The sequence below is a fragment of the Heloderma suspectum genome, chromosome 6, assembly GCF_057233095.1.
Source record: "Heloderma suspectum isolate Gila_16-S chromosome 6, 16-S_ref, whole genome shotgun sequence".
In the NCBI taxonomy this organism is placed as follows: domain Eukaryota; kingdom Metazoa; phylum Chordata; class Lepidosauria; order Squamata; family Helodermatidae; genus Heloderma; species Heloderma suspectum.
This window is the reverse complement of record NC_139463.1, coordinates 8,786,589-8,800,359: the sequence shown is the minus strand read 5'-3', so window position 1 is coordinate 8,800,359 and position 13,771 is coordinate 8,786,589. Positions and strand designations below refer to the sequence as shown.

The 13,771-nt window shown below is 45.1% G+C and overlaps 1 protein-coding gene across 1 annotated transcript in view; it reads right to left on the bottom strand.

Moving 5' to 3' along the window:
* POU2F3 (POU class 2 homeobox 3) overlaps positions 1-13,771 on the bottom strand; it is a 130,582-nt gene that overhangs the window by 75,793 nt on the left and 41,018 nt on the right. Inside the window, exon 4 of the mRNA XM_084807233.1 lies at positions 11,261-11,295. Coding sequence (XP_084663359.1) covers positions 11,261-11,295 — 35 coding nt within the window. The remainder of the gene's footprint in view (positions 1-11,260; positions 11,296-13,771) is intronic.

Sequence of the window (13,771 nt, the reverse complement as noted above, 5' to 3'; positions counted from 1 at the left end):
TCAGTCTCTCTTCATAGGGCTTTGTTTCCAGTCCCCTGATCATCTTTGTTGCCCTCCTCTGAACCCTTTCCAGTTTGTCTGCATCCTTCTTCAAGTGTGGTGCCCAGAACTGGACATAGTACTCCAGGTGAGGCCTAACCAGTGCTGAGTAGAGGGGAACTAGTACTTCCCAGGATTTGGAAGCTATGCTTCTATGAATGCAGCCCAAAAGAGCATTTGCCTTTTTTGCAGCCACATCACATGGTTGGCTCATATTCAGCTTGTGATCAACAACAATTCCAAGATCCTTCTCGCTTGTCATGTTGTTGAGCCACGTATCCCCCATCTTGTAACTGTGCATTTGGTTTCTTTTTCCTAGGTGCAGAACTTGGCATTTCTCCCTATTAAATGTCATTCTGTTGTTTTCTGCCCAGCGCTCCCATCTATCCAGATCACTTTGAATTTTGTTTCTGTCTTCCAAAGTATTCGCTATCCCGCCCAATTTTGTGTCATCTGCAGATTTGATCAGCATTCCCTGCACCTTCTCCTCCAAGTCATTAATAAAAATGTTGAAGAGCACTGGGCCCAGGACTGAACCCTGTGGTACCCTGCTTTTTACCTCTCCCCAGTTTGAGAAGATCCCATTGATAAGCACTCTTTGAGTCCGATTCTGTAGCCAACTGTGGATCCACCAGATCATTGTTTCGTCTAGCCCACTTCGAGCTAGTTTGCTTATCAGGATATCATGGGGCACTTTGTCGAAAGCTTGCTGAAGTTGAGGTATATTATGTCTACAGCATTCCCAAGGTCCACAAGGGAGGTTACTTGATCAAAAAATGAGATCAGATTCATCTGGCAGGATTTATTTTTGACAAATCCATGTTGGCTTTGAGTAATCACTGAATTGTTTTCAAGGTGATTGCAGATGGATTGCTTTATCATCTGCTCCAGAATTTTCCCTGGGATTGATGTCAGACTGACTGGTCTGTAGTTCCCAGGTTCCTCCTTTTTACCCTTTTTGAAGATAGGGACAACATTAGCCCTCCTCCAGTCATCTGGCACTTCACCCGTCCTCCATGATTGCTCCAAGAGAATAGACAGCGGTTCTGAGAGTTCTTCTGCCAGTTCCTTTATTACTCTAGGGTGCAGTTCATCTGGCCCTGGAGATCTGAACTCATTCAAAGTAATTAGGTGTTCCTTGACCATATGCCTATCGATCTCAAGCTGCAATCCTGCCCCTTCAGCCTGTATTTCGCCTTTGCCAGGGGGGTCATAGACCCTCTTTTGGGAGAAGACTGAGCCAAAGTAGGAATTGAGCACCTCTGCCTTTTCTTTGTCATCTGTTATCATTTTGCCATCCTTATTTAATAGCTGAACCACCATTTCTTTCCTCTGCCTTTTACTATGCACGTAGCTGAAGAAAGCCTTTTTGTTGCTTTTAGCATCCCTCGCTAACCTCAGCTCATTCTCAGCTTTAGCCTTCCTGACGCCATCCCTGCAATTCTGTGCTACCTGTCTGTACTCTTCCTTTGTTACTTGGCCTTCTTTCCACTTCCTATATGTGTCCTTTTTTGTTTTCAGGTCACCTCTAAGCTTTTTGTGAAGCCACATTGACTTCTTCTGTTGTCTTCCACCTTTTCTTCTTGTTGGAATTGCTTGTGATTGTGCCTTGAGAATTTCCTTTTTTAAAAGCTCCCATCCATCTTGGACTCCTTTTCTTGTTAGAGTCACTTGCCATGGGACCTTACTGATAATTGTTCTGAGTTTATTAAAATCAGCTTCCCTAAAATCCAGGGTATGCGTTTGACTACACGTGGCTTTTGCTTCCCTTAGAACCAAGAACTCAAGTACAACATGGTCTCTTTCCCCCAGAGCTCCTGTAACTGCTACTTTATCCACTAAATCATTTCTGTTGGTTAGGATCAAGTCAAGGATAGCTGATCCTCTAGTTCCTTTGTCTACTTTCTGTAGGAGGAAGTTATCCGCCACACAAGTCAGGAATTTCCTGGAGGGGCCATGTTTTGCAGAATTTGTCTCCCAACAAATATAGGGGAAATTGAAGTCCCCCATTACTACTACATCATGCTTCCTTAAAACATTGACTATTTGCTTTTCAAAAGTTTCATCCTCGACTTCTCCTTGATTGGGTGGCTGGTAGTAGACTCTGACCACCAGGTTCCTTTTATTATTTGCTCCATTTATTTTAACCCAGGTGCTCTCAATGGGGCTACCAAGATCATCCTCCTGTATTTCTGTGCAGAGATATGTATTTTTCACATACAGTGCAACCCCACCTCCCTTTCTGTTCCTCCTGTTTTTTTTTGAATAAGTTATATCCTTCAGTTGCTGTATTCCAGTCATGAGAGTCATCCCACCAAGTCTCAGTTATACCTATCAAGTCATAATTTCCCTCTTGTATTAAGAGTTCAAGTTCGCTCTGTTTGTTTCCCATACTCTGGGCATTAGTATATAGACATCGAAGACCACGTGCTTCATAGTTTGGCTTTCTTCATGTGTCTGAAAACTATTATTGGGCGCTATTAGAGCTGTTCTCTCCATTGCAGTGCATGAGCCTACGTCCATTGTTACCCCCAACTTTACATCTCCCTTCCCCTTAGGATTCAGTTTAAAGCCCTCCTGATGAAGTTCTTCCTGCTGTGGCCAAACACATTCTTCCCATCCTTTGTGAGGTGCAACCCATCCCTTGCCAAAAGCCCAGATATCCAATATTGCCAAAGGCAAATGTAGAAAGCCCTGGGGAGTTTCAGATTATATTAAAAACAAGAGAGGGAGAGAGACCTGTTCACAGAGGCATCTGGTTTCCTCTCCTGCCAGACAGTTCCCACACTCTGAAAGCCCCAAACCCCACATCTTCCCATGCACGCCACCCTCATGTATCTGGAGAAAATGCTTCACTACTTGTTTACATCTTCTGATGTGAACAAGAAACAATTAGTATCTGATGACTGCCGAAGAGGCTAAACCCAACATACACTGCAATGGCCTCCAAGCACTTCTCTTTTTCTCTCTCTCTCCTATGGCCACACCTTTATTTCAGCTCTATAACATGGAACTTCCCACCATCCATATTGGACTGTTGGGGAGAACCTTTGAGAAAAGCAACGTTTCCTTTTAATCCTTCCTGCAAATGTCGGATCCATCCATCTCTCTGCAAGGTGCTCAGAACTGACAATGCAGAAGAGCAAGGGAGTCAGGCCATCCCTGACATTTTGCAAACATACCTTCTCTTTGCTTTGAGTACAAGGGGGATCCTAGCCCCTTTCCACCCTTCACTTCCATCCCAGAAAATGACATGATGGAAAAGAGACTTCAAACAGCAAATTATTTCACATGGGAACAGCCCTGATAGATCAGACCAAAGGCCCAATCCAGTGCAGCATCCTGCTTTCCACAGTGGGAAATCCACATGCAGGGCATGGAGGCAACAGTCTTCCACTGCTGTCACCCTGAAGCAACTCCTATTTAGAGGTATACTGCCTCTGAACCTGGAGGCCCCATATAGCTGTCATGACCAATAGCCATGGACAGACTTGTCCTTTTCCATTAATTTCTCCAGCCCCCTTTTAAAGCTGTCTAAGTCAATGGCCATCACCCCATTTTGTGGCAGAAAATTCCATAAAGGAATTAGGGGTTGTGTGAAGAAGTATTTCCTTTTGTGCATCCTGAGAATTGAATCCAATGCTGGTCATCTGCTAACAGAACAGAAACCACTAAATGAACAGATTTCCCCTCCTCTGCAGTCACCCACCTGGCCCCCAAATCTCTTCTGGAGAGTTGGGGGACCTTCCGGAGCAAATTTGGGGCACCTGCAGGTAGTGATGTGCGAATCAGCAAAACCCAAAGGTCGACAAAGTTCTTCGAGTTCCATCTCAAAGCTCGTTCTCACTTGAGTCCCTACCAGATTGTGAGCTTTGTTTTCTGTTCTTTTTGCATGAAAATCCATGTGTATTTTCCACGCGCATCAATTGTTCGCATCAATCCATGCACATCAAATGAGCACAACTTTGAAATGTATGCATTCTTCTCCCATTGATTAAAGCGTTTAGTGCACATTTTTCGAAAGTACACATTTTTATGTGCATTTTTCAAATATACACATGCTGTTGAATGTATTTTTGGGGGTGTGTGTGTCTGCGAATCACATGGCAAGCTTGGAAATGTACAGACTTCAACTGCAGATTGCATCCTAGTCCTTGTTTGGTCCAGAAGGTGCAAACTGGATAAATCCTGATCAAACATGAACTGAAACAAATTTCTCATACATTCCTACCTATGGGGAGGGGAGCACAGGGGAAAGTGCTGTTACACCAGCAAAGGTGATGCTGTGTAAGTGGAAGTGTGTTCATGTGATGTTGGATCCAACCCTGAATTGCCTGCCAATGAATTGTATTGAATGACCTCAAGTTCTAGTATTATATATATGAGTGAGTGAGTGAGTGAGAGAGAGAGAGAGATAGAGAGAGAGAGAGAGAGAGATTTCTCTGTGTCCGCTTTCTCCACACTGTGGATAAGTGCATGTGGTGTGGGCACCATGTCGCCCTGTTCACAGTGGGAGTAGTATCGTGGCTCAGAAACTAAGCTGTGAACTAGGAAAGGAAAGGTTCCTCCTGTGCAAGCACCAGGTCATTGCTGACCCCTAGAGGGATGCTGCTTTCGCTGGCGTTTTCATGGCAGACTATAGCAGGGTGGTTTGCCATTGCCTTCCCCAGTCGTGACTACCTTTCCCCCCAGCAAGGTGGGTACTGTCAGGGTGGACACTGAGCCCATAGAATCCCAGAGTAGTTCTGATTCTGAGGAAGAGGAGCTGCTCCTGGGAAAGGAGCACGCTCATCCTTTCCAGGGACAACAGCTGACAGAGATTCCTCCCACCGGCATTCCTAGCATAGATAGCAGTCCCGGGAGTGAGAGAGTGTGGGAAGCAGACAAACAACGGTTGCGCCCAGAGGATCCAAGGGAAAAGGGGAGGGATTCTCCCTAGCCCTTAAGTTCAGGGTCTGCCAGTGATTCCCTTTCAAACGGGGACCAACTGTTCCAACTTAGGGCATAGGTACTCTGCTGCTCATATCTAGTTGCTAACAGTAGAATTGTTAAGTTCTAAAAGAGGAATAAAGCTTTGAAAGGAATCCCTTTGTCTGTGTCTGGACTTGGCTACTGGATTAGACTGAGAGAGGCCTCTAAGGAGCCCTTGACAGGTCCTCATTTTACCGACCTCGGAAGGATGGAGGGCTGAGTCGACCTGAGCCGGCTACCTGGGACCCAGCTTCTGGGATTGAACTCAGGTCGTGGGGAGAGTTTCGGTTGCAATACTGCCACCTACCACTCTGCGTCACACGAGGCCCTAAGCTGTGAACTAGGTAGCTGCCAATTCAAATGTTGCCTGAGTGATGAATTTACTGAGTAGCCTTAGGCAAGTGGCTGTCTCTTGCCTTTGGCCCACCCTCTCTGCTACATAAGGAGGATGTTGATACTAGCCTACCTCATAGGGCTGTTGTAAGGATCAGTGACATCATGTATCTGAAGCATTTGGAACACTGAAATGTACCATGCAGAGGAGGAATGTAGGAAGATGCCTTATCCTGAGTCAGATGATTGGTCCAGCTAGCTGAGCATTTCTTTACTGACCCTCAGGGGCTCTCCAGGGCTTCAAACAGAAGCCCTTCCCAGCCCAGCCCTACCTGGAGAGGTGAGGATTAAACCCAGAATCTTCTGCAGGTGAAGTATGTGCTTTACCAGCGGCCACTTTACAATTCTAGCATCCTAATCCTTTCACTATGTGGCAGGAGCCCAGCCGGACATGGCCGTGCCACAGAGCCCATTTGAGGGGAAAGGGAATTCACACCCCAATTTTACGTTGTGCCTGAGGCTGGACGGGCTCCTTTTGCGGTGCCTGCCCTGCCCTTTGCAGCGGCGCTGAGCTGCACACCTTTCCAAAGGGGCACGGGTGGGCGTGGCCTTTCCTGACATAGCTACTGGGGTGCTGAGCACAGGGGACTGTTTGGATCATTTGGGGAAATGCCCCTAGAGCTAAAAAGAGACGAGCAGGAGGCCTGCATGACGTACGTGTTGCTGAATGGCATCATTCCCGGCTGCAGGCAGGGGATGGCATCAGTGCTGCCTACAGGTTTGGGTGGAGGGGCCCAGGCCAGACAGCCTCAGCGGGTCTCCTGCCCACCGCGGGCCCCCACTCCTCACTGCCATTGTCCACTCATTGGCCCCCTCTTGGCCAGAGAGATCGGGGCTGTGAAGGGGCAGGAGCGCAGGGTGAGCAAGGGCAGCCTGCAGGCTCTTGGCAGTGGGCTCCTTCCTTGCAGGGCTGTGGGACTCGCCCAGCATCCAGCCATGGCAGCTCTGAATGCCGGTTCTGCCCCATGTGCAGCTCCCTACCAGGGCTGACTCCAAATGTGAGGCAAAGTGCCCTCTGGTGGGCAGCAGTGGGCAGCGATGGTAGGCTGGCCACTTTGCAATCTCCCCCAAAGAGGAAATGCACCCCCCACCCCCCCAAGAGGGCAAAACAGGACACTGTTTTGCATAAATATTTGCATATGCTCATTGATACGTTGTTGTCGTTCAGTCGTTCAGTCGTGTCCGACTCTTCGTGACCCCATGGACCATAGCACGCCAGGCCTTCCTGTCCTGCGCTCTCTCCCGGAGTGTGCTCAAGTTCATCTTCATTGCATCGGTGATGCTATCTAGCCATCTCATCCTCTGCCATCCCCTTCTCCTTTTGCCTTCAGTCTTTCCCAGCATCAGGGTCTTTTCCAGAGTGTTTTATCTTGGCATTAGGTGGCCAAAATATTGGAGCTTCAGCTTCAGTATCTGTCCTTCCAATGAGCACTCAGGGTTGATTTCCTTTAGGATGGACTGATTTGACCTCCTTGCAGTCCAGGGGTCTCGTAAGAGTCTTCTCCAGCACCACAGTTCAAAGGCATCAATTCTTCGGCGCTCAGCCTTCCTTATAGTCCACCTCTCACAGCCATACATTACTACTGGGAAAAACATAGCTTTGATTAGACGGACCTTTGTCGGCAAGGTGATGTCTCTGCTTCTTACTATGCTGTTTAGGTTTGCCATAGCTTTCCTCCCAAGGAGCAAGCCTCTTTTAATTTCATGGCAACAGTCACCGTCTGCAGTGATCTTGGAGTCCAAGAAAGTAAAATCTGTCACTGCTTCCATTTCTTCCCCTTCTATATGCCAGGAAGTGATGGGGCCAGATGCCATGATCTTCCTTTTTTTTAATGCTGAGTTTCAAACCAGCTTTTGCACTCTCTACTTTCACCCTCAACAAGAGGCTCTTGAGATCCTCTTCGTTTTCTGCCATTAGGGTGGTATCATCCGCATATCAGAGGTTGTTGATAATTCTCCCGGCAATCTTAATTCCGACCTCTGATTCATCCAACCCGGCATTTCTCATGATGTACTCTGCATATAAGTTAAATAAGCAGGGTGACAATATGCAGCCTTGTCGTACTCCTTTCCCAATTTTGAACCACTCGGTTGTTCCATGTCTGGTTCTTACTGTTGCTTCTTGACCCTCGTTCAGGTTTCTCAGGAGACAGGTAAGGTGGTCTGGTACTCCCATCACTTTAAGAATTTGCCACAGTTTGTTGTGATCCACACAATCAAAGGCTTTAGCGTAGTCAATGAAGCAGAAATAGACATTTTTCTGGAATTCTCTTGCTTTCTCCATGATCCAGCGAACGTTGGCGATTTGATCTCTAGTTCCTCTGCCTCTTCGAAACCCAGCTTGTACTTCCGGTAGTTCTCGGTTCGCATATTGCTGAAGCCTAGCTTGTAGGATTTTGAGCATAACCTTGCTGGCATGTGATATGAGTGCAATTGTGTGGTAGCTTGAACACTCTTTGGAGTTGCCCTTCTTTGGAATTGGAATGTAAACTGACCTTTTCCAGTCTTGTGGCCATTGTTGAGTGTTCCAAATTTGTTGGCATATTGAATGCAGCACTTTAACAGCATCATCTTTTAGGATTTTAAATAGCTCAGCTGGAATACTGTCATCTCCGCTAGCTTTGTTGTTACTAATGCTTCCTAAGGCCCACTTGACTTCACCCTCTAGGATGTCCGGCTCAAGTTCAGTGACCGCACTGTCATGGCTATCAGGGACATTCAGATCTTTCCTGTATAGTTCTTCTGTGTATTCTTGCCACCTCTTCTTAATCTCATCTGCTTCTGTTAGGTCCCTGCCTTCTTTGTCCTTTATCATGCCCGTCTTTGCACAAAACGTTCCCTTGAGATCTCCGATTTTCTTGAAGAGATCTCTAGTCTTTCCCATTCTGTTGTTTTCTTCGATTTCTTTGCATTGTTCATTTAAGAAGGCCTTCTTGTCTCTCCTTGCTATTCTCTGGAACTCTGCATTCAGTTGGATATATCTTCCCCTTTCTCCCTTGCTTTTCGCTTCCATTCTTTCCTCAGCTACTTGTAAAGCCTCATCAGACAGCCACTTTGCTTTCTTGCCTTTCTTTTTCTTGGGGATGGATTGAGTTACTGCCTCCTGAACAATGTTACGGACCTCCATCCATAGTTCCTCAGGCACTCTGTCTATCAGGTCTAATCCCTGAAATCTATTCCTCACCTCCACGGTATATTCATAAGGAATATGATTTAGGTCATACCTGAATGGTTTAGTGGTTTTCCCTACATTCTTCAATTTAAGCCGAAATTTTGCAACAAGAAGCTCATGATCTGAGCCACAGTCAGCTCCAGGTCTTGTTTTTACTGACTGTATAGAGCTTCTCCATCTTTGGCTGCAAAGGACCTAATCAATCTGATTTTGATATTGACCATCTGGTGATGTCCATATGTAGAGTCGTCTCTTGTGCTGTTGGAAAAGAATGTTTGCTATGATCAGCGTGTTCTCTTGGCAAAACTCTATTAGCCTTTGTCCTGCTTCATTCTGTACACCAAGGCTATGCCTGCCTGTTATCCCGGTATTTTCTTGACTTCCTACTTTAGCATTCCAATCCCCTATGATGAAGAGGACATCTTTTTTTGGTGTTAGTTCTAAAAGATGTTGTAGGTCTTCATAGAACCGATCAACCTCAGCTTCTTCGGCATCATTGGTTGGGGCATAGACTTGAATTACTGTGATGTTGAATGGTTTGCCTTGGATTCGTACTGAGATCATCCTGTCATTTTTGAGATTGTACCCTAGTACTGCTTTCCCCACCCTTTTGTTGACTATGAGTGCTACTCCGTTTCTTCTAAGGGTTTCTTGCCCACAGTAGTAGATATGATGGTCACCTGAATTAAATTCGCCCATGCCTGTCCATTTTAGTTCGCTGATTCCCAAGATGTCGATGTTCAGTCTTGCCATCTCATGTTTGACCACCTCCAGCTTACCTTGATTCATTGATCTTACATTCCAGGTTCCTAAACAATATTGTTCTTTACAGCATCGGATTTTCTTTTCACCACCAGACACATCCACAGCTGAGTGTCCTTTCGGCTTTGGCCCAGCCGCTTCACTCTTTCTGGAGCTACTTGGAAATTCCCTCTGCTCTTCCCCAGTAGTATATTGGACACCTTCCGACCTGAGGGTCTCATCTTCCGACATCATCTCTTTTAGCCTTGTGATACGTTCCATGGGGTTTTCTTGGCAAGAATACTGGAGTGGGTTGCCATTTCCTTCTCCAGTGGACCACATTTTGTCAGAACTCTCTGCCATGACCTGTCCGTCTTGGGTGGCCCTGCACGGCATAGCTTATGGCTTCACTGAGTTATGCAAGCCCCTTTGCCCCAACAAGGCAGTGATCCATGAAGGGGCATTGATACGTAGACAGGCAAATTTAGAAAGAACTATTATAATTTAAACAGAAATATGGTACATTTGTGGAAGCCTGGGGCTAGGTGACCTGCGTACCTTGCTCAGTCTGCTGTCTGGGTTAATGGGTAACTTCAAGGCTCGGCTCTTCCCTCTGATGGTTCTTTGTCATTCAAATAGAGGACCGCCATCCATAAAAGAGGACACATGGCCACCTGAGTCTATGAGCTACAAGCTGCCACTTTACACACACACACTTTGCCACAGCGCCCTGGACATAGCATTATTCTGGGGCATTGTAGGAAATTAAAATGGGGACCTTCATTGGGAGCAACAATCTGGCAGCATGAGGGCATTCTGGGAATTTGAAAATGGCCGCTCACAGACCCAACCACCTCAGGTGGGCTGAGAAGGCAGGGAGCTGTCAGTCCTAGTGGATCCTCACAGGGTGTGGAGACCTTCCCTGAGCCATGCAAAAAGTAAAAGCTTCCCTAGAAACATACAGGTTTTGTATGTGTGTGTGTGTATGTATGTATGTGCAACATGTCTAGAAGCATTCAAACTTTCACCCCCCCCCCCGAGCCTGAGATGGTACAGCCCATCGACAGATATATCATGTGGAATTTCTGGGTCTTATTGAGAACATCTCTCGCAGATGCTTCTGTGCTAAAAACATCCATCAAACTAGTCATGGACATTTGCGGGTGTGTTTCTGAGCAAACAATTTATCTTCAAGATGTGCATGAGTCAACACACTGATACATGTCGAGATGGGCACACCAAATAAAATGAACAAAAGCTCAATTGATGATGAACCCCAGCCAGACTCCTGTCTGATAAACTTGCTCACATCTTGGAAGATGCTCAGGTGGAATAAACAAGATTGGGATCAACTGTAGTTTCCCCTCGAGACACGGCAGAGAGAACCTGGGCCAGTGTTCACACTCAGTGGGAAGAGAGCCCATGCTGGTTAGAGCCATAGAATTTTAGAGCTGGAAGGGACCTTGGAGAAGATGCGGCATCAACCAGGAATCTAGGGCCCTTAGTTTGCAATGGCAACCTTTTCAAAGGGCTAATAGGGTCTGATCCCTCAAATAATTCATCCTGCACCTAATGAACTCATCAGAGAATTGAAATAATTCAGCTGATTATTAAGTGTTAAGCTGATCCAAATTCTCTCCATGATATCAGACTTGCCTTTTCACACCATGATGCCTGTCGCAAATGTACAGGTTGTGTTCACCGGCCCCTTCATAGACCAAGAACGGGATTTGAGAGTTTGGTCACAGGAACATGTCCCATATTTGGGTCGAGTAATTGAACAACAAAGGATGCAGCAATCTATATCACTCAAGTGCCTGGCAGCCATGTGAGAACTGCTCCTTCTTCCGCGTCTAGCTTCCGCGAGCCCTTGGGTCACATAAATAACAAAGCAATCTGACAAAATTGAGCAAAGGTATTTGAAATGAGTTTGGTGGGCATTACCTGTCTGCTGAAATTCATGCCATTCCGTTCATTTCCTATAAATGAAAAGAAAAAGGAAAAAAGAAGAACACAGGATTAATCAGGACTGCTGTTTTAGCCAAAGTGCAAGTGATGAGATCCTCAACTAAGTGGTGACGCTGACCTTTAAAATACTTTACAGCTTGGGACCGGGGTATATATAAAAGTCCACCCATGGTATTGGTTGGCTTGTTTAACAATTTTTTTTCTATTCCTCTTTTCAGCAAATTCTTCCAAGGTGATATGATCCTGCCCCATCTTTAAGATCTTCAGAATCCCTTCTCCTCTGGAGATTGGGTGGATGGCAACTAGAGAGAAGGCTTTTTTCGATGGCAGATCATACCACTCCCGTCTCTAGACATGGCCACATGACACTCACTAGCAGATGCTGGTGGCTCTGATTTTGGTGGGGCTGTGACTCCATTCTGGGTTTCTGTCAGAACCAGCCAGAACTGTAAAGGAACTATCCAAGGTGCTGAACCCTGTCCCCAAAATAGGTCCAGCACCTTGGATAGCTCCTTTAGAGTTCTGGCTGGTTATGACTGGAACCCAGAACGGAAACACAGCCCCACCGACATCGGAGGCACTAGCTGTGTATCATTTTAGACACCAATTTTATTTTGCCTAGACTTTCAATGAACAAAGAGGTTGATTTTATGGCTGCTTTTGAGATTCTATTGTTAAACTATTCATTGTTTTATGCTATACTCTTGTGTTTTACTGATTTTATTGAGTTTCTATTTAGGCTACCAGCATGTACATGTTTACCTATAAGTTCCACTGAATGCATTGGGACTTACTTCTGAGCAGACATCCCTAAGATTGCACTGCTACTAATCTAAACACTTTCTTTTATTTTTCATTATGGTTTTAGGTTTTGAAAGTGGGGGTGGGGGGAGCACCCTTGGATGGTGATGATGTTGATGATGTTTGTTGGATTTGTATCCTGGCCAGCTAACAAATGCTCTCAGGGCAGTTTACAATCATGAAACAAAACAATAACAACATCAAAATAACCAAACCCAAACATACAACAATATACGTATCAAAATAATGCAGTGTTAAACATTAAAACATTAAAAAAAAATTTAAAACATTAAGAAACCAGCATCAAAGCAACTACAACAATAACAACAGGCAGAATAGAAATGTTAAAATAAATGATGCCTTGTGAAAAGATGGAACATTGTAAAGTTTGGGCCTTTTTTTAAAAGGACTTTTTTGAATAAATGATGCCTTGCTACAGATGAAACGTTGTAAACTTTGGGTCTTTTTAAAAGGCCTTTTGGCCTTTTTAAAGGCCCTTTGCCCTTCTTGAAAAGACCTTTAAAGGCCTTTTAAAAATAAATGATGCTGTGGAGTTTGGGCCTTTTCTAAAGTCCTTAATTAAGTAAATGATGCCTAGCTAACAGATGAAAAGTTGTAAAGTTTTGGCCTGTTTAAAAAGGCCTTCTAAAGGCCCCTTTGTCCTTTTAAAAGGCCTTCTAAAGGCCTTTTAAAAATAAACGATGCCTTGCTAACAGATGAAAAGTTGTAAAGTTTTGGCCTTTTTTTCTTTTCTTTTTTTAAGAAGGCCTTTTTGGCCTTTTTTGGGCCTCCTCCCTTTAAACATTCCTTTGAATTTCACCTTCATATGATGGAGGCCTAATTCTTTATCATACTTGAGTGAGGGAAATCTAATTCTCATAGATGAAATTCTCACAGGCATTCTAAACTGGGAGATGGCAAAATAATTAGTATTTACCCCTTCCACAGAACATTTTAGAGAACAAAATGCTCTATAAGTCTTATCTCAATGGTTGTAGCAACAATCCTACAAGGTAGCTTTGACTGAGACATAGTGGCTTGCCCACCGCCTTGCTCATGTGAGGGTTACATACATCCAAGGAGGGATTTGAATCTGTGCCTCAAAAAGGGATATATCCAGTACAGTATGTGTCCACCGCTTGTGCTGCAGTGGGCAAATATTATCTATTTATTTATATTTATAGGCTGTTCCTGCACCCCCCAAGGGACTCACTGCAGCTTAAGAGTGACAAAATTATAATATAATCAAGCAAGATTAAAAAGGGGAAAAATGGGCAATAACATACCAATAAAAAGTTTTCAAGCATAAGAACAGGGAAGAGCAGCACAAAAAATCATCCTTATCCTCAACAGAAAAAGTGAATTAATATTACTCTTACAGCATAAGCCTGTGTCAGCCTTATTGGTCAAGGGGGCATGGCTCTTGGGTGTAAGAGAGCCTGGGTTTGAATCCCAGAAAAGCCAGGTTGCACAGGGGGAAGAGGGCTGAACCTTTCGGGAGAAACCAGAGCACCAGCTTTGCCTGCAGAAGGTTCCATGTTCAACCCCTGGCATCTCCCATTAAAGCAATCTGAAACACTACAAGGGAGTAGGGATGTTGGAGAAATCCAGTTGGAGGGTGGAGTTCGACAAGTTTTGTCTTATTCCTGCTGCAGTGCCTGACTCAGTCTGCAGCAAGTCAGGCCG